Source organism: Gallinula chloropus, assembly GCF_964237585.1.
Source record: "Gallinula chloropus genome assembly, chromosome: 19".
In the NCBI taxonomy this organism is placed as follows: Eukaryota; Metazoa; Chordata; class Aves; order Gruiformes; family Rallidae; genus Gallinula; species Gallinula chloropus.
The window spans coordinates 11,978,073-12,002,140 of record NC_140104.1 but is presented as its reverse complement, the minus strand read 5'-3'; the positions used below and the strand labels follow the sequence as shown (position 1 = coordinate 12,002,140).

At 42.9% G+C, this 24,068-nt stretch overlaps 1 protein-coding gene and 1 long non-coding RNA gene across 2 annotated transcripts; both read right to left on the bottom strand.

Annotated features, from left to right (window-relative positions):
- Positions 1–287: 287 nt before the first annotated feature.
- LOC311198809 lies at positions 288–2,848 on the bottom strand. Its single transcript, XR_014617719.1, has 6 exons — positions 2,833–2,848; positions 2,418–2,475; positions 1,747–1,770; positions 1,153–1,230; positions 881–979; positions 288–469 (listed from the first exon to the last, which is right to left on the bottom strand). It is a non-coding gene; the product is annotated as an uncharacterized lncRNA (long non-coding RNA).
- A 3,402-nt stretch (positions 2,849–6,250) lies between these two features.
- On the bottom strand, positions 6,251–23,529 carry NCBP3 (nuclear cap binding subunit 3; the record flags this gene model as incomplete). Its single annotated transcript, XM_084272946.1, has 13 exons — positions 23,359–23,529; positions 21,598–21,663; positions 19,916–20,021; positions 18,850–18,975; positions 15,999–16,127; positions 13,634–13,707; positions 12,668–12,776; positions 11,840–11,939; positions 11,056–11,162; positions 10,171–10,456; positions 8,788–8,945; positions 7,475–7,639; positions 6,251–6,486 (listed from the first exon to the last, which is right to left on the bottom strand). The coding sequence occupies exons 1-13, from the start codon at positions 23,512–23,514 to the stop codon at positions 6,251–6,253; spliced, it is 1,818 nt and encodes a 605-aa protein (XP_084129072.1). The 5' UTR covers positions 23,515–23,529.
- Between the last annotated feature and the right edge of the window lie 539 nt (positions 23,530–24,068).

Below are 24,068 nucleotides of genomic sequence, written 5' to 3'. Positions count from 1 at the left end.
AACAGCACAACTCAGAGCTGGACCATCCCTGAAAACTGCATCCTGGAGCTGCCTGCTCCTCCCCCCACAGTCCCCTCTATGCTGGGCATGATGTAACTGGAATACCCTCTTTGGCCCTTTGGGGTCACCTGTCCCAGCTGTGTTAGCAGGGAAGTAGGAACCACTGGAAAGTCCCTGACTGCTTGGCAACAGCTAAACCATTGGTGCGCTATCAGCACTGCTCTCATCTGAACTCCCAAACACCATTACACCACAACTGGTAGGAAGTTAACCCTATCCCAGCAAAGACCAGAACACAGACTCCAATTTGGTTTTTTTCCAAAGAGAGGTTTTTAATGTATGTGTAATCCAAACTGTAACTGTTACCACTTCTTAACATCTGAGGGCAGAAAAACACATAGTCTTTACAAGCTCATGCACGTGTCATACTGGATTCCTTCTTCCTCTGAGATGTTTTCAGCACAGACACCTGCAAGACAACAGCACAGGTAAGTTAGCCATTCACACCAAGTATTAACCCATTTGTTAACATAAGATATCATCAGAAAAACCTTTGTTCACCACCAGGCAATCTGCCGGTAATTCCAGCAAGTTTAGGTTAGTTTCATCATGTGATATCTTTATGTGAATTGAGACATTTCTACCAGAAGACCTGAACCCCCTCCTTGCTCTACAGTGCTGTCAGCAAAAACACTGCAGAAGACAAGTTGCTCTCAGTGCATGTACTTTGGTCTAATAAATGGGTTTTTTTGGCCTGCAGCTCCATTATACTTTCAGAGCTAAGGATGTGCAGAAAGATAGCCAGTGAGTGTTCTGAACTAGGTTGTATTTTTGGCTAATCTCAGAATCCATTATGTTAAACACCAAATATTAAACTCACCTGTAGGTTAACTCCTGCTGCCTCCCACAGTACTCGGGAAGAGCCATAACATCAACTGGCAAACATTGGTATGTGGCAGCAGAGATGTGCAAGCTATACCTAAATACAGAGACACCAGAGAACATCCATCAGGCTTTAAATTCTCAGGGAAAGCAGATGGTTCAAGGCAACAAAACACACGAGTTTCTGGCAGCTTACAAATGCTATTCATTCTCAACTTCGCCTCCACCTGCTATAGAGTTCTACATAGCCCAGTGATATTCATCACTTACCTTCACATTCAGTCCATCTGCAAAGAGCAACCTGCTCCCACCCAGTCCTGTGTCACATTTATCTCCCAAGACCAGGCTCTGCAGATGAATTGAAACAGATGGACACGAAGCAACGTTAAGACATTACAAAAGCACCTTTCACATAAAGCAAGTGTAAAGAAGAGCTGCCTGATTATTTCTAGAAGACAAGTTTCTAGAACTCCAACTCTGCATGTGTGTAGCTGTATTTCAGACAAGTGAGAAGGGTATCGTCAGTTCTCGCATCTGACGGCACTTCCTATTCCGGGTTATCATCATCAACAGCCAACAACTTTTGTATCTGATTCCTTAAAACACAGGAACTGTTTCACCTGGAACTGGGAATTTTACATTTCCCCTTTTCTTTATAAAAGCCAATAGCTCTGTTAACTAATTAAATTTTCAACCAGAGGTCCTGTATTTCTCAGACAATCACAGGCCGTTAGGAGTTGGGAGGGACCTCAGAAGATCATCTAGTCCAAGCCCCCTGCCAGAGCAGGAGAAACTAGCTTTTCTTCATTAGCACTTTCCAAACAACCCTGCACACCTTAATACAAAATAAAACTTTTAACTTACTCTTTACTTCCAGACGTCTTTATGCTGTGGGAATAAAAGCAGAAGAGGCGTTACTAGAATATTCTTCGGCAACAGTTGTTAGAAAATTTAAAGTAGGCTTATCCAGAGAAAAAAACGAACGCAAAACCACACAAAACCCCCCCAAAAAACCCAGGCCCTCACCATCTGGTGTCCTTGTAACGCCACACGTGTTTGTACTGGTATGAATCAGCCAAAAATCCTATTATCAGGCAGCTTTTAACAGTCACCTGGCCTCTCCAAACTCTTTCTAGCCAGGAAACTCGTACACCTCCTTGGCGCAGCTTGCGAGGCTGCATCTACCTGAAGGACATCTTTCCAGTTCACATTCCGCAGGACTCCCAACTCCGGGATTCACCGCGCGGCCCGGGAAGCGGCCTGCTCGCTACGACCCGCGCCCGAACGATGAAACCCATCCCAGGCAGGCGAATGCCGAGCACGAAGGGCACCCGCTGCGGCTCCGAGCCCCGCGCCTGGCAGGCCGCTGCCCCGGCTATACGCGAGGCCTGAGAAGCGAGCAGCTGGAGGCTTATGAGGAGGAGGGGAGGCCCGAGAGGCGCCAGGGTTCAGCCTCCCAAGCCTTTCCCCGCAAGCTCCCGGAAAGCAGCGTCACCCCGACCCCCTCCCAGCGCAGGCCCCTCTCTGTAACTCACCGGAGGGGGCATTGCGGCGGCCCCGGCGCAGCTCCGGCCCCGGCGCTCCATGGCCGCCCTGCAGGGAAAAGGGGCCGTCAGGCGCCGCGCGCTCGGAGGCCACGCTCGTCCCCAACGGCACCCCCCCCCCTCCCCCCTCAGCGCGGCTCTTTCTCCCTCCAGGACCCCTTTTCCCCCCCTTCCCACCCTCGAATGGTCGCGCCTAGCCCCAGCGGCCTAACGACGGGGAGGCGCGGCGGACGCCACCACTGCCACGGAGCGGGGGGGGAAGGGGGGCGCGACGGGACGACCCATGGAAACACACACGCTCTTCAGCGGCGGAGTAAAGAGCCCCGTTGAAGGAGACGGACACCTCACCCCGCAAGCGAGGCCTTCGCTTCCCCCACCCCCAAGCACCCCCCAAAGCGCACCATACCTCAGCCGAACCCGCGGGAGGAAAGGGCGGGAAGCGCTCCCACGGCCGGTTATAAAGGCTTGGGACGCACCACCCTGCGGCGGGGGAGCGGCCTGTACCACTGCTCCCGCAATGCGGGGGCGGGCCCAGGCGTCCCCGTTGAGGCGGAGCCTAAGTTGAGGCACTCGGGGACGGGGTTGGACGCAGCAACGGGGGGGTCGTTACGACGGGGCTAGGCCAGGCTACACAGCGGAGCAGGGACCCGCAGCGTAGCCTTCGACTCGGGGCAGCCACAGGCCCAAGAAGCAGTGGGAGCTCGGGCCTCAGCGGGCTGCAGTTGAAGCGGGCGAGCAGGGAGGCGGCACCTTTCACAGCACTTTATGAGGCACAGAACAGCTCTTTGAGTAAGAGTTCCCTTGTTTTCACATCTCTCGGACTGAAAACAAGGGTTTTTTTTGCCTTGCTCCTAAACACATCAGCCATCATCCTCAAATTAAGAGGAAAACCATCACTGAAGTCTCCCCACACGTTCAGTCTGAGGACAGGCAGCTGCAGGCACAGAGCCTGGAGCCCCCACCCCCCCACCGATTTCTTTTGCACAATTTAACAGCCACCTGAACCCCTTACAAAAAAAAAAAAGTTACCTCTTTAGCTGTTTTAAAGCTTCCTGGAATGGACTACTGTGCTCCTAGGACAAGTCACCTAAAATTCAGAACCACTTTTTCCTCCAAGGCCCAGATCCTCCAGCAAAAGCCAAACCCAAACTTACTCAAATGAACTTACATTGAAAACTGCAAGAAAATACAGCATTGCACTTCTGAGAACATGAATTTCTGTATCAAATTCCTCAAGGTGATGGTATCTGGAAGGTTCAGTGAAAGATCAAGAACACAATACCGAAGAGCAAGCCAGCTGACCACAAAAAGAAAGGTCTTAAAACAAAATTCTATATGCAATCTCTGTCCAGGTCAAACAGACTTAAGTTAACCACAACAAGATAAAAACATTCACTAAAGATTCAGTGCTCACTTTTAGTTATCAAAACCCAGCAGTTCATGCTCAGGTAACTAAGGAAGACCAAAGCCTGAAATCCCAATCCCAGCAAACACTTTTCAAGGCTTCTCTTTACATCATTAAAAAAGCAAAACCAGGCAAACACTTACAAGAAAACCCACAAAAACAACCCCCAAAGCATCTCTGAAGGAGAGCCTTACAAATAAGTCTCTATTTTTATTGCAGTTAAGCTACCATGGTCTCATTACCACACCAAATGCCCCCCAACCCATAACCACAACAGGTATTTGTAAAGCTATGACTACCCAGAAGACAGAACAAGTCTTAATGGCTCCCCTTCATCAAATGCAAGCCTTTGCCCACATCATTTTCCTTCATTTCACAGATCTTTTAGCTCAGAAATCAGTTGACAAGATTCTCTATTCCCATCCTGCTCTTCATATCAGTTAGTCTGCCCCTCACCAGGCTTGGGTTCCAAGCATTTGTGTGGAAAAACAGTGGTTACCTGCAGACCACAAACCAGCTGCTGACCTTAAAAAACACGTAAGAGTTCCTAACGATGCAGAAGCCTGTCTTCAAAGGCAAGGTGCAGTGATTCTTACCTACCACCACCTTTCAGGATAAGGAAAGGTCATAATGGATTCAAAGCATTAATACACACAAAGGTTTACTGGCAAAAAGACACTGGTTAAATAAATTTTATCAGAATTTTGAGTAATGGGTATGTTATGGGTATGATTCTATTTGAAAGATGTGGAAGGGATATTCATGAAAGCACACGTTAAAATGAATTATTACAGTGATCAGACATTGCAGTCATTTACTCTCAACAGTACTTTTATGAGGCATATTTATATATTCAATAATTAAATATAAAGTCAAGGATGAGTGTCACAAAACCAGGAAATAGTAAGGCTTAAAGCCCAGTCAGTCCCCAGGTTACCCTTCTAGTCACTGTACCTTTCATTTTACATGCTGCTATTCTTACATGATAGAGCAGTAAGAAAAGTTAACTGCAGATTCCCTGCTTCTGTAAAGCCTCAAACCTACTTCAACTGAATATAAAAATAAGGGAAAAAAATGATAAAACATTTCTTAAAAAGCAGAAAGGGGAAAGAAACATTCAGAGACATTTTGGACTGACAGAACCTAGGAAACAGGGACACCTAGGAAACCTAGGAAACAGGGACAAAGCAAACACATATTCAAACTATGAAAATGTACCAGACAATGTTTTTCCTGCCTGTTTCCCATAATGTGATGTGCTGGCGTTATTCCTTCTTTAGAATGATTGGCAATCAAATTAAATGCCATAAGGCAGTAAGACAAAAAAATGCAGTTGCACACTGATCAAACCTTTTTCCTACCTGAAGAGGGTATGCAGGTAAAAAAGATGAATGTAACAAGTCAACTCTGTCCACATCCACATGTACTATACAATAAGAACATCCAAAAATATCGACACGAGACAGTGATCCTATGTTTTCCTTTTCTCTTTCAGTTATATATATATATATATAGTTAAACAGCACGTAGGAAAACATCACTATAGCTTTCACCGTGGCCAACAGGAAAATTCTCACAGATATAAAAATGTTTGTTTTTAAATTGTTAGATTTCTTTGAAACATAAAACAGATGAAAGAAACAGAATTTCTCATCATGTAACAAAAAACCCCCCAAGCAACCCAAACCCTCAGGAATTTACACCATTCTCAAACATCCAACTTTGCAGTCTTGACCATCTCAATCCCTACTACAGCAGAACATAGTATCACCAAAATAAATGAGCAGAATTCCTTGAGAGCAGTGATGCTACTTGGATACTATGTGAAATTTCACTGCACAAAAACATTTAACTTAGATTTACATTCAGTATTTTGGAGGAAGGGAACGTGATAGTCCCCCTTCAGGCATTATCCTTGCTGGCTGCCCACCCAGGAAGCATTATTGTTATTACTTCAAGAGGAAAGGAAAGGTGCTGGTAAGAGCCAGAAGGGCAAGGCAATGATGTTGATTATGAAATGCCCCGTTCTTTGGATGAACCACGTAAAGTATTTTGTCGAAAGGCTCCATGTTAAAAATACTAAGAACAAAAAAGGTCTTCTTAAAAATACAGAGCACTTCTGCCTCTTCTTTTAAGTTCAAAGCTTGGGGAAGTGTGTTTTGCTAGAATTAACTAAAGGCTTGCTGTAATAAACATATATGACAATGCCCTACATAACACAGGGCCAACCACGGGCTCCAGACGAACGTGATTGCTTTAGGTTTCAAGTGGTATCTGCATCTCTGTGTTTGTATAAAAGGAACAGAGACGCTTCCGGAACCTTCGCTGCAGAGTCTTTGCCAGTGTCCAGCTTTTTTGGGCAAAGGAAATCTTGCCCCACTGCAGAGTCACAATCTTGAGGCTGAGGATTCAAAAACCATCATGATTCAGTGTCTGAGCCAGAACTGCTTTCTCGGCTGATTTCAATCTGTAGAGAGGGTAAATTATCCAATCGGCTCTTCTTTTGCCGCGACTGTTCTTTTTCCTTAATGAGAGCACCCCAAACCCGCTGGAGCTCTGAATCATCTTCCTCTGGAGATGCCACAGAGTTTTCAGGTTTATCTGAAGTCTTCTCTTGTGTCTTTGGAGCAGACCCTAATCTGGTCCATAAATTACCTAGTTCAGATGAAAAACAGATTAAAAGAGAGACCAAAATAAAACCCCAAGCCAGGATTGTCTCCAGTTCTGGGCTCCCTGGGATAAAAAAAGACAGGGATCTCCTGGAGAGAGTCCAGAGGAGGCTACGAAGATGAAGGGCCTGGAGCATCTCCCCTATGAAGAAAAGCTGGGACTGTTCAGCCTGGAGAAAAGAAGACTAAGGGGGGACCTTATTAATTTTTATAAATATCTTAAGTGGGATGCAGGGGGAAATGGGCAGCCTGTGGGGACAGGACAAGGGGCAATGGCTGCAAGTTGGAGCACAGGAAGTTCCACACCAACACGGGGAAGAACTTTTCCCCAGTGAGGGTGACAGAGCCCTGGGACAGGCTACCCAGGGGGGGTGGAGTCTCCTTCTCTGGAGAGATTCCAGCCCCATCTGGACACCGACCAGTGCAATATGAGCTGGAGAGCTGCTTTGGCAGGGGGGTTGGACCTGATGATCTCTCAAAGTCCCTTCCAACCCCTATGATTCTATGATTCTGTGACTAAGAGGAATTCTGGAGGAAGGCTGAAGAACCAAGTGTTAAATTCACTGCCTCCCATTAAACTCTTCATAGTCCTCCCATCTTAAGGTTTAGCATGGAACTTACTACGCTTTGAAGCAGTAGTTGGAATGAAAATATCTTGTTCACTGTTTCCCATTTGCAGCTACACCCTTGTCTAAAGTGCCATTGCATTCATTACACTGGTTTTAGTGCCCTGCTTTGACCAGAGTGTTAAAGTAGTCCTCCATTTTTAAGCATACCTATATAAAAATATTGCTCATAAAAATACTCAGCTCAGCCTACCCACACGTATTTACATTTCAAAGCTCCAAGCAAACATTTTCTAATTCATCTTTCAGTTTCACCCAACTGAAAACCCTTTATGATCTTCTGCTGAAAAAGCTCTTGCACTCAAGGCATTTGGCACTGCACTATTAGATGTTCTCCATAAAACTAACCTGATTTCTTCTCTCTGGTATCAGAGTAGAGGCCTTTTACATCTTGTTTGGGGATTCCTAACCGGCTGTGTACATCCGATATTGGTTCTCGGCGAGGAGCAGAGGTACTGCTTGGAGGTTTCACTTCTGGAGAATGTGGTCTTTTGCCCAGTCTTTGCCGCACATCTAGGGATATTTTCAGTGGTTAAAATGACAAAAATCCTGTTGCATTTACTCTAGTTCTGCCAGATAATTTTATGCTCATTCACAATTTATACAACTTGAAACCAGACTGATTCTTTTTTTTTTTTAAATCTTTTCTGCAGTCTTTTCATTTAAGTCTTTCATACTCAAGATTTCAGACCTGGCAACATAAATGCAATTTATCTGTAAAATATAATGTTTTCAGGTCATGCTCTCTCTAGAAGAGCTAAAAAGTTATTCTATGGTTTGCTGCATTTGTTTTAGCAGCACAGCATGTATGGATCCAGCATGAGGTGTGATCATACAAAAATCAGTATGCCTTCAACAATTCTTTTTGGATAACAGATACCTTGCTTTAGAATTCTAATACTTCTTGATATCTTGCAGGATCAAATGAAAACTAGAATATAAAGAATACTAAACATGTTGATACTTATCACACAATGCAAATCTTACACTCTGGTTTTGTCTGGTTTAGGTAAATGTTCTTAAAGAAGATTCAAACAAAAACAAAGACAAAAGAAGTTAGAGGATATATGTGTCAACTTGTCAGACCCCCAAAACGTGCAGGAGGGGTAAAATATTACTATCATTACATTGATAGAGAAAGGTCTCTCTCATTTGTCAGCCAGGTACATTTTATCCAGATGGTTATGTCTGAGGTAGCTGAAATTACACATACCTGAGTCAGAAAAGCAATGGTCAGTTAAGCCTGCTCATTGAAAAATACATCCATATTCACGTAACACCTGTTCTTTCACATAAGTAGCAGGGGTTTCACATTGCATTTTGTACATGAGCTCCCCCATATGCTATGTTCTCAGAGATGTACAGACTCTCTGCCCCAAAGAATGTGTGAATCAAAAAGGATAAAGTGGGGGGAAATAGAAACAGGCAATGAAATTGGATAAAAATAAATGTTACTCCAATTCAAATGTACTCCATTTTTTCCCCAAAGCAATCCCCAGCTCAGTCTTACTGAGCAGAAAGTTAACTCTATAGATGCAGAAACTGCTGCTGAGCAGAATCCCCTCAGGTTTGTAAGCTGCAGCGGAGCACAGATGTGAAATGAATCTAAGCATTTTAGTGTGTCCTTTGCTATTCTGCACAATGTCAGAGCTTTAAATTACCTGATTTTACAGTGCTGTTTGGCTGACGTGGCCCAGTATTATTCTGACGTTTTTCTTCTAACAGTAGTCTTACATCTGCAACTTTCTCTGATGATCCCTTACTGCCAATCCTGTTTTTGATGTTACTGGTTGCTATGCTATCCGCTCGCATGGAATTCCTAAAGAAAATAACAACAGATTTCATGTCCCCTAAATGAAACAAAACCTAGTATAGTTCTTAAGTCTTACATCACAGAAATTCCATCACAGGAAACAGTAGTACCAGCATTTATCTACCAAAAAACAAGAGGTAAAAACATTACTTAGAAGAGCGTATGTTCCAGTTCAGCAATAATCAATTAAATACCTCAGGACCCATTTCAAGGCAGGTATTGAGTTTGTCTCCTTCAGGCAGTGCCTCTGGGTCAAAATTCAGAGCAGATAGGCAACCTTGAAGCCCTGACATTATAATGCAGTATAAACGGAAGACTGAAGGGACAGATGTTGGAGAGGGGTCAGAGGAGCCATGAAGATGATTAAAAGGCTGGAGCAGCTGTCCTATGAAGAGAGGCTGAGGGAGCCGGGCTGGTTCAGCCTGGAAAAGAGAAGGCTGTGGGGGGACCTCATTGCAGCCTTCCCGTCCCTGAAGGGAGCAGAGGAACAGGAGGGGATTCAACTTTTTAAAAGGGTAGACAATGGCAGGACAAGGGGGATGGATTAAAACTAAAGGAAGGAAGGTTTAGATTAGATATTAGGAGGAAGTTTTTTTACAGAGAGAGTCCCTGGAAGTGTTCAACGCCAGGCTGGATGGGGCCCTGCGCAACCTTGTGTAGATCCAGGCCTGGAGGTTGGTGGCCCTGCCTGCGGGAGGGGGCGTGGAGCTCTATGATTCTTGGGGTCCCTTCCAACCCATGCCATTCTATGATTCTATGTTAAAGTTATTTTAATAATCTACAACATATGGGATTTTTATTAATATGCCCATAATAAGCATAAATTCCTCTTTGTCATCAACACTTCAGGGTTATTCTTCTTCCTGAAAAGTGAGGAAGGGGTAAAGGGATAAAGAAAGAGGAGTTCTTTCTCCCTGGCCTAGCCATGATATGCAAGAGTTAACTGTGCTTGTTTGCATTCATTGATATTGATTCTGCTACAAGCTCCATTATTATAATATGGAGAGTTAGAGCAATCTGCAATAAAAGCTACATTTTTAAAAGTTAATTGTAATTAAAGCCTGTATTGCCATTTTTTGCATTTTGTATTTCTTTTTGAAGTATCAACTACAAAATTATGTTCAGAATTGAAAAAGTAGCTTCAAGGGTTTGTCCATGCTTTGTCAACTGTCACTACTTAAAAATCAGAATGCCTTTTCACTGAAGCCTTTAAAGAGCAAGAAACTTTTACCTAATATTTTTCAGTTGTGATTCCACCTCATCTGCATACATTGTCATTTTCATGCTCTTTTTGGGAGAGGGTGTTGATATCATTTTCAGTTCAAGATCATAGTCCATTTCATCAGAATCAGATGCACTAGCACTCGATCGTCGTGCTGCACTGCGCTCTCGGGACTGCTTGAAAGCTTGCAGTTCATCACGGTACTCTACCACAACTCTGTCATCTTCATCCATATCCTGATCTTCCTCCTCCTCTTCTTCCTCTTCAATAGGCTCCTCAGGAACGTTTACTAGGCCTGTAGAAAAATAAACTTATTCTGATAAACTGAAGTTTGTCATTTGTATAAGGTACCTTAAGGAAAAAAAAGAAATCTCTAACTAATGACCCACTACAAATGAGTCTCTGTAGTTCTCTAAGGCTAAAGACAGAGAATACTTTGTAAAATTTTCTGAGTATATATTAGAGAGTAGCCTGCTTTGGCAGGGGGGTTGGACCCAATGATCTCTCGAGGTCCCTTCCAACCCCTACAATTCTATGATTCTAAGTGGAAGAAAATCATCTCAGGAGAAAAAAAAAAGTTCACTCTCAGAAGCCTGCCCAAGCATAAAATGGGACTTAATGCATGAAGTAGAACTGCCTCATGTAGTAGGCATGGTTACTTCATGAACTAAGTGTAACAATTCCTATGATCTTGCAGAGCTTAACGTGACAACTGCTGGGTCTGTGACAATCCTTTTGTGTCCTATAAGTAGGAACACCAAGAAGAAATTCACATGTACATATTTAAATATAAATCAACAACTTAAATGTAATCAGCAGCAGCGTGCAAGTTTCTGCCTGGTTTGTTCCCTGCAAGCACTAAGAACATGATTCCTTTGACATATTGGCAGTTACCTGAATGACGATGTTTGTAAGGAGGAGTCAAGCCAACGTCATCCCCGATAAGGGTCCTTTTCTTTATCACATCCCGATGGATTCGACGTGAATGGTACCGTCGTTTCCTGCAACACCATAGAAAGAATGACATTCCTCTCACAGGAAAGGCACCGTGAATGAGCCGTATTTGGTCTTGGATTAAGCATATGCCATCATCACTTGCTTTAAGAGGTGACGTACATCTACATCAGAGATCTGTTCTCCATGTTTTGAATATAAACATTCTTTGTTTCTGTGAGAAAAACACTCCCCTTTCACACACACATGGTTGGAAGAGACCTTTGAAGATCATCAAGTCCAACCATTCCCATCCTAGAGTACCTCATCAACCCTTTTTTTGAACACATCCAGGGAAGGTGACTCAACCCCCTCCCTGGGCAGCCTGTTCCAGGCCCTGACAACTCCTTCAGTAAAAAATTTTTTTCTAATATCCAATCTAAACCTGCCCTGGCACAGCTTGAGGCCATTTCCCCTTGTCCCATCTCCTGTCCCCTGGCTGAAGAGACCATCATCCACCTCTCTACAACCTCCCTTCAGGCAGTTGTAGGTGGTGATAAGGTCTCCCCTCAGCCTCCTCTTCTCCAAGCTAAGCTTCCACTTCACAGTCACATTGAAATAACATTATCTACATGTAAGAAGCATCTACATAAACTGAACAGAAAGAAACCCCACAAATTAGAACAGTTTTAGACTATTTTGTCCAATTATCCACAACATTTCAATTCTGCTATCCAGCACTCACCAGGAATTGCTAAGAATCCCCTTCATGCCCCCATAATTCGGGTTGCCGTATTTCATGTAATACTGACTTCGCCTCGCAGCTCCCAGTTCCTTTTTATCATCTGAAAAAGCCATAAAGGAGTATTTCCCTTTTAGGATATCTTTTACAACACTAGCATAAAGATAAATAACCATCTAAAGAAAGTAAGACTGAAGAAATATTGATCTGTAAGATATATTCAATCTCCTTCATCAAGGATACGATTTTGCTGACACCTCTGAAATTTCTCCTACCACTGCAGTTTTATTTGTGTCTGGAAACTTAACTCTAAGGAGACTCAGTTCCTACTATCAGCTTAGCAGAGCATTACATCCCACTGCAACTGCTGGAGGCTGTACTCACCTTATCCGTGACCCTTCTTTCCTTTATGGATGTGTCACATCTCACATGGCCCAGAAGTTACATGGATTTTCATTTTACTCACAAATAACTCAATTGTAGTTAGCAATAATTTCCACTAATACCTCATCAGCATCTCCAATTATTTTCGTATTTATAGAATGTGGAATTTACCTCTGTGGAAAAGGGCATCATAAAACCTACCCTAGTGTATTGGGAAGAATGTCTTGAGCCCAAGATAAATTTATGTACAGTACTTTTCATACAGCTTGAATTGGATTTAATTCACACACTATATGTGGATTTATTGCAAAATCTTAATGCCTAACAATTAACAAAACACCTAACAATTTTGCAAAAAAATGTTATGTACTTCACATCGTTAATTAATCAACAAATAAAACTAAAACACGCAATTAATTCATTATGCTTGTGAAGCTGTTCATTTACCTTTAGTAGCAAATCTCATGAATAGCTTGTTTCCTTTAGCCAGCTTATTGGCAGGGCGAAGATCATTACGCAGGAGAGAATCCTCTTCTACCTGGGAGAGGGCATCCAACTTTGGGGGGCAAAAAAGGTATTTTGGACTCAAAAATAAAATTAGTGCTGAATGAAAATGGATTGCTGATAGGGAAGCAAATCAACTGATTGCTACAAAAGTTACTTTTCAAATTATGTTCAAATGAAGCCTCTTTTTTTCTCAACAAACCAATCTGAATTTTTTAAGCACTGTGCACTAAAGTTTTAAAATCTTCTCTTCCTTCATAACATCATCTCAGATTATTAAATCCAGTCATTTTCAAATGACACTATACTACTGACTGAGATGAGGAAAATAAACAGCATGACTTGTACAATGAAGAACTAATTGATTTTCTTGCTTGTTTCATAGCTAAAGGGTTTTGCCCTCACACAATGACTGCAAGGCACTTTTTCCATTTATATCTGCTTTATAGAAACTAAAATTCAGACTTCATGACATACAAGTGTTCACTGAGCCACTCCTAAATACTAATCACACCTATTATATTCCGTCTGTGAAGATTAAATTACTTACAAAACATCAATGTATATGCTGATTCCCACAAGTATCTGTGGGCAGCCTAAAGCCTGTTTGTCTCTAAGCACTGCCTGCATTGCTGAGTGGCAGTTGCCTTCCACTATTCTTTCATTGCCTCCTCTCAGCAGGAAAGAGCAGCTGGCCTAGCTCTTCAAAATCTACTTCCACAAAACACTAGCTATTCCCTCCAACAGCACATCTGCACTTCTTGACATTCCCCTACCCCATCTAATTTACTTTGGTAATTAAAGTGTGAGTTGCAAATATATATGGTTAAAACTATAACGTTATGAAAGCTTTACACCAGTCAGAGCAAAACTGCTAAAACCATGTTTTCACTTCCCCTCTGTACTGACCTCAACGTCACTTGGATTGTCATCCTCAACCTCGCCTTCTTCTGTCTCATCATCAGAACTTTCCTCCTGCTTTTCTAAGAAAGAAAATAATTGGGGGAAAAAAAATAACCTCCATTTTAGTGCACCAATCACATTTGAAACCACCTACATTCATTACATTTGAAACCACCATTTGTACCACCTACATTCTCTGAAACCAACCTGAAGGTGTTATCCTTTCTTCTGTGCAGCCTAGAGAACAACCAAACAGTAAATGCTTACAGGAATTTAAAGTGCCATGAGCACAAAATAACATTAACTAGACAGGCTCTGTGCTGACAGCCTGCAGCAACACACATGGATTATTAATTCTTTGAAAGCAAATGAAATTGCATTACATTTCAGGGTATGACACAGATTAACAAGGCCAAGACCATAAAAAGCATAACTATTTCCTTCAGCCTCCCTTTAAAATGCTGCAAGTACCTACAAGTCTCCCATACTAACAATGTCAAACAGGTTATTATTCTAAAGAGAGAGGAGGAAAAAAATATATCTTAGTGACTTAATTTCAGCGTGAAACAAGTAACAAGAGAGCATACACTCCTAGAAATACTAGAATTATGAGATGCTTGCATAGATTTTTTTCAGGGTTCTTTTTGTCTCAGAGTTAAGAAAATCAATATTGGATTTGTTGAGTTTGGTTATTTTCAGTCATAGAAAAAAAACCAGTTAATATGGACAACTATCAACATATACCAATACCATGTGCAAAGATCTCAAGTCATGGACACAAGACAAAAGATAGCCCCAGTTTTATGTTTCAGAGTTCCCAAACTTAATCTTATCCAACAGCAGACTTGAAAACTTAAAACAGAGAGCAGCAGCAGTCCAAAAGATGCTGACAAGTTCAAAGGAAAGAGCAAAGCATGATTAGCCAAACAGAAACCAAAGAGGGAATTTTGGTAAACAAACAAGCCAAATCCAAACCTAAATAGTTGAGGTCCATCAGGGACAACATCAAGCATTTTTTCCCCCTAAATAAGCTTCTGATGCTTGTCACAGTAGAGACTGGTCTCTTGCTTCCCTCAATGTCTAAACAGCCCTCAAATGTCTAAGGAAAGAATGATGCAATTAAGCCAGATTAGTCCGGTATCTCTAGATGTACCTCATACCTCAGCATGTAATTGAATAGTTTGTACTTTATCTAATATCCCACTTTTCCAGATGAACAGGTGAATAAGCTTATGTAGGAGTAATTTAGGTGACCATTTTTATTTTGAGATGTGGTGCAATGATGACACAATATGTAATTTGTAGCCACCAGATTAAATCTCTCTGTTTATGCTCCATTTAAACAAGACAGTCCCTAATCTCCAAAAATTTCATAACAAGTCTTACTTGAAGCATTATCAACATTTGTGCAAAAATGAAAGTCACATGGATGGTTGAGAAGCCACCACAGTGTGGAGAAAAGCAACAGAAAGAAAAGGGACTGAGTTGGAAGGATCCAGAAGTTTAACAAAGCTCTAAACTCCAAACTTTCTAGAAAGGCTTTTGGTAGCACTGCAAATATGTAACACAGAGATTGGCCTCTTGCATTGTGTACGTACAGCATGTTCAAGCAAAATCTACAGAAGAGTTGATAAATACATCATCTCTCTCTGCTTTGTGCTGTGTGGTATGATGCTTTGAACCACAGCAATTTATCACACCAGCCTAACAACAACACAGTCCTAAGGCAGCAAAAGTCCAATTTTTAATTTACACCCATAAAAGTCAAATATATTTACAGTTATGGCATGCAGGTTTATCCCAACATTAAGATGTACTTTCACTGCTTTGCTCTTTTGTAACTGACCTTTCAGTACGCTTCCTTCTTGAAAGTAGGATACCCAGATTTAGAGAGGATATAGGCAGTGGTGAAGCAACACAGTGTCACATCACTGTGACCTATGCACTTGTTGAAATTTGGGTTTGGTGGTGTATCAAGAAAGGCATCAACTGTGGTATTGCATAAATAGGCCATTTTCTTAGACCTGCTTTTTTCCCCCCTTAAAATCCACCCTTTGTACACACATCATACAGACATCTTTCTGTGCAACACGTACCACTATCAATATCGTATCTGAACAGCACCCTGGGGCTAACACGCTCCGCATCAACTGCATAACTGCTTTTGGTCTAGCTCCAACCCACCTTTTAAGAAGCAGCTTCTTCAAAAGGTTTCCAAGATGAAAGCCTTTTTTAAAGTGGCAGAATACATTTACCTGAAACTATACGACAGAAGCTCCTTCAGTAATTTCGATTACGCAGTACCCAAGCACAAGTTGAAAGTTTCATTGATTTAAGGAGGTGATGTCTATATATGCACATCTCAATCTACCTTTCTTGGTTTTTTCAGCTGTCTTCTCTTCATTGTTTTCTCTGCTTTTCGTCTTCTCCTGATCAGGCAAGGAACTCATATTTATTAGCGCCCGTGTTGCTGTTACTTCATCAAGCCAGACCACGTTACCTGTGACAGACATGAACACATACAGAAACAAAATGCAGTGTTTATAAAAGCAGTCACATACACTGCTTTTCTGGAAGGAAATAACACACGTTCAGGAATGTTCTTAGATAGTGACCAAACAAAACAGTGATCAGATACAAAGCTTACAGGGAACATCATATTCTTTAAAAAAATTGTTTAAGCTGGAGGAGACTCAACTTTCATCACATTAAGATTCAACTGATAAAACTAAAATAGCTGAAATGCACAACCATATATGTTAAGAGACTGTTTCCCTGAGCATAGTAATTGAGAATATTCCATCGGGGTCAGTGTACTCATGAATGTGTGTGTCATTTCATGAACAGTACACAAATACCATTAAGGGGGTGGGGAGAGGAGAAGAAAGAAGCCTTGATTGTTTTGCCTTTAGCAATTTAACAGAACCTTGGACTTTATTGTGGAAATCTGTTAATCTTTTCTAAAAAGCAGGAAAATAGGGGAAAACAGACTGCTCAAGCACTTTGCACAGAGTATCAGGTACACAAGTTAACAATATGATTCAGTATATGCTTTCAGTATCATCTGCTGATACTAAAATGTAACATTATGGGTCAACAGAAAGCGTTTCACAGAAGTTGAAATTGAAAGAGCTAAAACTGCTTGGAAACAGGTTTTGAACAAAAGCTTTCTGCAGAGCTGCATTCAATGTAAATGCAGCAACAAATGTCATTTACTGCTCTGCCATTAACCAGAGTGTATTCAGATATCAAGAAAACTATACAGTGTCCCAAAATAAAAGTTTCTCCCTTAAATGACTTGAGCAGACAAGATTTACAAGGTGAAGGACACCCAGATACAAACTTCAATGTCTGGCTAACAACTTTGCAATTACGTATGCCTACCTGCTCTTCACATCTCCAAATTTTCAAAGCTTTTATCACTTTACATTCATCATTCTGAAAGACAGAACACTGTCTAAATTCACCTTTGCACTAAGATACCTTGAGATGTAATTCAGTTGGGAACATGAAAATTTTTGCCATGCTGAGACGCAAATCTATGCTGAAAAGACAATGCTGTTCCTTGATATTTTCCCCAAGTGAAGCTGGCAAGCTGTTACATGTAACGTCTAAGAGAAAGGACAGTCAGACAATCTTGGAAATGTAGGCTCATATACAGGTAAGCAGTGCACTTGCTAGCTTTATGCATCACCACCAGTTCATCTAGCAGCTCTTTACTGCCACTGTCCACCCAGGGCTCATTGCATTTCAAATTTTCCACCAGGTTGTGACAGTCTATCATGCTGTCACACACAGTGACTTCAAGGTTATGGGTATTTTGTAGCATACCATATCTTTTGTCTTGCACTGGAACATAATTCTTTCAAGGTCATTCCAGGGAACCATACTACTAATTCTCAGGTCATAATCACACTTGTCAATAAACCATTTTCCAGCACACAATCCAATTGGAAAACCTGTACTGGCTCTTACTTCTTTTTCTACGATTTCAGCTACAGGATTTCTAGCCACATACCAATCTCAGAGCCTTCCAATTCCATGATCCAGCAGCCAACTGTGTCAAACAGCTCTTGTACAATGTATAGTATCACTGTAGAAAGCATGACTGTCAACAACCTTCTATCTCTCTGGCAATCTCACTGCATGCTTACACCATGCAATGTGAATTTACATCCCTCTTCCAATCTGTGTAAATCACATTCAGCTACTACCTTATTCCACCCACCAATTTCTCCTTGAGAACACACTAAAATAGGGCAACAAGTCTGCTACTTCCCAGCACAAACCCATGCTGTCATGGTTTTGTGGCACAGGCACTCACTCACTCTTACCCCTCTCAAGGGGATGGGGAGCACAATGGAAAAAACCAAATTTGTGGGTTGAAATAAATGCAGTTTAATAGGATAACAAAAGACAATAATAAATAATATTTTTATTATCATTATTATTATGAAAACAACTGATGCACAAACACAACTGCTCAGCGTACCTGGAAGGACAAAACAAGCCGATGCCCAGCCTGTTTTGGAACAGTGATCCCACCCCCCAGCCAGCTTCCCCAGTTATTTACAGAGCATGATGTCATATGAATGCCCATGGTCATTCTGGGCCAACTGTCCTGACTGTGTTCTCCCAGCTTCTTGTGCACCTGGCAGGGTGTGAGAAGCTCTAAAGTCCTTGACTCAGTGTAGCACTTAAAACTACCTAGCAACAATTGAAAACATCACATTATCAACATTATTCTCATACTAGATCCAAAGCACAGCACTACACAAGCTACTAGAAAGAAAATTCACTCTCTCAGCACTGAAACCAGGACACATACCAATCTGCCTAACTGCACACAGCCCAGTCTTCTCAGAATGTCACCTTCTGTGACACTCACCACCAAGTACACTACTTATGTCAAGAGGTAAGCAGCACAACATTTTAGAACTTTAATTTTTTTTTTCCACTTGGAGACCTGCTATCTCTTGCTAATGGTAAATACTCAACCAGACAGTGGGTTTGATTTTCACCATATGCTATTAACTCTTTCCTTCTACATATATTTTGACTAAGGCAAATGACAGGGAAACTCAGACAGACTAATACCAGTGATTCTGAAAGCCACTAAGACATCTGAAAAACAACTATGACTGACAGTGGAAAAGAAACAAGCAAACAAACCCAAAACTAAACAAGGTAAGAATTACAGACAAAAGACTCCATTTACTTACATGATGTATCATCTAACCACTCAATATGAGCAGGAGGATACTCTTTGAAATAGGCAAAGATGTCCTGTGTACTCATCTCATCCACTCCACAAATGTAAATTGTGTCCAGTCTCACTTTAGGAATTGCTATAAAGAGGAAGAGATACAAAACAGGTACTCATTTCTATAAAGCAAGCTTTTATATTAGCAACATAGGTGTTTACAAAGCAAACATTTTAAAGAAGCCAAAGGGAAGCTAATTAAAGCAAAGTACGATGTACAGCAGTCTAAACCACTTGAATTATTATTCCACACTGCAAAACTTAGAATTCTTAGAATTGATAGGTGCAAGTACTGCATAGCAATCAAACTGCCTTAAAACACTTTAAATTGTTTTTAATGCTGCCAAAGTACTACCATGAAGTACTAAAGAGCCAGAATACCAATGAGGCCCGAGACCGGGACGCCCACACCAAGCCCTTCCACTCGTGTCCTCTGACAGAGCTGTCACAGGCCACAGCTTAGTGGGTCCAAGCTGCCAGTTAGAAAAAATAAAAAAAGCTTTGAGAACTAACTGGGTGCCAAAAGCACCAATCTGTTGTGCACACATCCTCTGGCTGATCTGCTTATACTCCAAGATGCCCAACTTGTCATCTAAGAGCACACGTGCACCCAGTCCAGCTTCATTGTGTGTACAGCAGAGAAAACGGTGCACCAGACACAAAGTCCTCCTCTCATACACAAACAGGGACCAAGGGCTCTTCAAAGAACTTAAAAATTCTTAATGCAGCAGGGATCCAGGAGATTTATTTTGGGTGTGGAGCACTAAGTGTCACTGCCAAACAGTAAATAAGATACACAAAAAGAAAATGTTTTCTTCCTCCTGGGCAGGTAAAGAGAGGAGCAAAGCTCATTGCTTTTTAAACTACTCAATGGGTAGGATATTAAAACAGAGATGTGGAAAAATAAAGCTATTAATTTTGGCAGTGATCTGGGAAAACCTCCTCTACAGGATAAATCAAGTAAAGGAACTGTGAGGAAGTAAACAAAGGGATCCTTGCTACTTGTCTGTGGGATAAATACCTACCTTTCTTCATCATGTCCCGATCCAGTGCCACATTCCTTTGGGCAAGATTCACTTCAGCTCGAAAATGAAAGCGTTTTGCTCTTTGTTCCTTTTTTTCAATGGCTTCCTGCAGGATGCATAACACCACAGTCAGAACAGGAATCACAGCAGCATTCCCAAGAAGGGATTTCAAATTGAATTTCCCAGAGAGCAACAAGCCATTTTAATAACTCTTATCAATTCTGAAGAGATCTGTACGTTTCAGCATGCAGAAATCATTCCCTGCAATATTTCTGTGCCATGCAATAGTTTTAATGCAGGTCCAGCAAGATAATGGGAATTGAGATGCATGGAAAACAAGCTCTCTTGGACAGTGCTCAGACTCCACGATGGAACAGTAACATTATCTTTTCCTTCATAACAAATATACAGTGGCTGTGCTCATAAAAAAGCCCAACCAACCTGTCTTAAACCAAGCATTTCTACCATGTGGAAAATTAATCTTTTAATGGATTTTCCCCTGGTTTTTAAATGCATACAGAAGGGTAAACTTGCCTCTCTGAGCATGAATTTAACACTAGCTGGAGTGCTGACTATAGAGATCCTATTAAACTGGCAATTCAAGCTGCTTTTAGGTAGCTCACGAGCAACAGCTTATGTGGAGCTTGTGCAACTTTTGAAACTAAGTTCATTGTTCTACAGAATTTATTGGGAAGTGCTATGCACTTTTGAACCTTACTAATCAAAGTTAAATTTGGATGACAACTTTGGATTAAGCAAAAAAAAATCATCCAAATAAACATAGAATTATTAACTAGTTTTTAAAGACTGCTCAAACATCTTTGACTACATTTCTGCAAAGTTTTTCAGAGCTGCATCATTAAAGATGACAGCTTTCCCCTGACTAGGGGACCTTCAAATTCTTCACCAAGTTAAAATACACACAAGCTACATAGTGAAACCAAAACACTTGATTTTCAAGCTTCATCTGGAATACTTTCCATACCCTTTGATAAGCACAATCCTCTTAAGCTTCAGTAGTGCAAAATGGGAATACGTGTCATTTGTCAACACACTGTTGGGGTGGGGATTGGTATTTTTGTTAGAACACAGGAAGCTGTATCACTCCTATAAAACATGCCTAAATGCTTTTTCTCCACTACAGAACATAGTGGTTAACTGTACAACATGAAACAACAGCCAATCTGGTATTTGATGCACAGAGATGAGCTATAGGATTAAGTTCCACAGAATTATGTAACTTCAAGTTATTTAAATGCAACAGCTGTTCATTTTATTCAAACTGTGTCTTAAATAATGAAACAATAAGATGCTCTTGGAAAACAGAAGGCAGTGAAACTACATTTTCCCACAAGTGCCTGTTGTTCCTTCTGTCACTCACCTAATAGGGGAAAAAACCCAGCCCACCTCACCTGACGTGTCTCAGAGGGTTTGATTTTGCAATGTTGAGTGGTGCCAATCCCACTTCCATAGAAGTATTTCCAGGTTTTGGCACACAAATTTTTGTAGCTTAGAAATGGTAACTCTTACAAGTGATGTTCTGCCCTGACACAGGCTGCAATCAAAAGGAGGATTCTCTAGCCACTGAAAAATGCCAGCTATCTGACCATGAGGCTCAGCTTCTACACTGATGGGGGAGAAATAAATGAAGGGGTTCAATCCTTCCCAGTAGCAATAATTACCTTGGAAGTTACATCTATTCCAGTAATGAAGCTCCCAGCTTTGTTTTCATATCTCCTGCTGGTGTCCTAAAACAAAGCAAAACGGTGGTGAAATCTCAATGAACAGTAAGAGCAACATACTTTCTACACTGAAAAAAATACCTGGCCATTTCTATGAGACATACATCCTCTTTTCCTTGATCCTTACTCCAAGCTCCATCCCTACAGAGACAGGTACACAAGCAGTAACTTTCTTTCATGTCAGTGAAGGTAAAAGCAAGTGAACTGAATCAAACTTTCCCATCAGGATTTGTTACTCTGGCATAATTCAGTTTCTGGATCTGCTGCTGCTAGGGTTTTTACCTATTCTCTCTCAGCAATACAGAGAGAGTCAAACACTTTTCCTAACTAAAATTTCCACAATTTTGGTTTTGGGTACAATTTCCCTGTAAAACATGGACAGATCCGACACTCCCAGAGTGTCAATTTGCAACTTTTCATCTCAGAAGTCAGGACACCAAGCCACATCCACAATTAAAGAAGTTATTTACCCCTATTCCTATCAACACATCAAACCCAACTTCCAAATACCAGCAAGATGGAGCAACACTTTTCTGATACAGCCCTCCTGACAAATAGTAAATGTGAAGAATGCTGGGGGGAAAAAACCTACAAGTTTCATTTACATCAGTCAAGATTGATGAATTTACAAGACCACACTAAACCACACAGCCCCTGGACCAATGACCCAGTTCTGCTCCTTCCATGGTTTGCACATGTACAGACAGCACCTTCTCATTCTGTCCCCCTCAGGACCATCACATGGCAAAAGTCTGGAGCTGGAAGGCCACACCTTGCTTTCCCCAGGGATAAACGTGTTGTTTACACTTCTGCTGCAATAATTATTTTGGCTAAATGACTTTTTCTAGAAAGTAGGCCACTCAGTTTAGAAATACCAATGTACACACAACCTAACTGCTTTTCTTAGCAACAGCATCAAAGTTTCTGTAAAACTGCCAAACTTTTAAAGTTATTAAAAAGAACGTTTTTTGGCTTTTCTTGTTAAAGACCCCAACTGTCTACAGTTGACTCAGGAAGCATGTAAGTTCAAGCACGTTGGTAAATCAGTTAATTAGAGGTTAGTTTCTGAAGGCATTTCCACACGAGTTTTGGGAGCAAAAGACTACTTGGGAGGTTAGAAGAACTCTGACCTATTTTTATGTATTAGACCTGATCCTACTAAAACCTGTACAGGAACAACTGGCAAAAACAAGGAAAAAAAAACCAAAGAAAGGGGGGAGAGGGGGCTGGAAAGGAAACCCCCCCAACCCCACACCTCCGAGCCCACAGTCCCAGTGCCTCCAACTCAGTCACCCCCCCGGCTCCCTCCTTTAGGTCGTCCCTACGTTCCCTCCTTTCACACTCTCCCACCCACAGCCTCGCTACACCCTCTGCCCCTACACCCCAAATCCTCTCCCCCTGCCTCCTCTATTCCCTTCGCTCCCAAGCACGTCCCGGCCGCCACCCTCAGGGGTCACCTGCCCCCTCCCCACTCCCCTCAGGCACCCCAAGTCCCCTCACGCCCTCCACTCCCGCCACCCTCACCCCATCATTCCCCGCGCACACGCCCCACCCCGAGTCGCCCCTTTTTCCCCCGGAACGTACCCCCAAACGCCCTTACAGAGCCCCGCACACCCCCCACGCACCCTGCCCCCCCCCCCCCGGTAGCCGGTCCCTCCTTCGTCCCCGTGTCCCCCTCCCGCCGCCTGCGACGCCCTTTACCGGAATGAGCTCCCGCAGCGAGCGCCTGACAGGGATGGTCTCCAGCTCGCCCTCTTCCACTTCCATAGGCTCAGGCTCCGGGCCGCGGGGCTCCGTTGCCGTTGTCGCCGTCGCCTCCGCCTTTACCGAGATCCGCAGGCCCCGCACCGCCGCCATGGCTCCTCACTAGGCCCGCCCTCCGCCCGGCCAGCGAGACGGCACCGCCGCGGCACAGAGCGCCGCCGCCTTGACCCAACCACCGAGACGTCAGGGCGGATAGAGCGCCACACGAACGTAGAGCGGGAATGGGGGGACCGAGCCGCGCGGCCATAGAGACGGGGAGATAGAGCGGTAGCGGCGCCGCCGGTCCTCCAGGCGGCCCCCGCCATTTTCCCCCAGGCACCGCCGGTCCGGGGGCAGCGGGAAGGAGCGAGCGGCGCGCGTGGCAATACAGAGCCGGGCGGGGCTGGGGGGGGGGGGGGGGTGTCGGTCGCAAGGCCCAGACCTCGTTCCCGCCGGTTCCGCTTCTTGCGGAGGCGCCGTGAGCTCCCCGTGCGCGGGAAGCTCCCCGCGGCGCTTCGCGCCTCTGACAGGCTCCAGCTGATTCGGGGCTCGGAGGTCCCCGCAGCCAGCCCGTGTCCTGCCGCTCTGGGGCTCCGCTGTTCCCTTTAGCGCACCGTGTGTCCCCGCCGCGGGTGTCTTAAGGTGTTGCCAAGCGAGGAGCCCTCTCT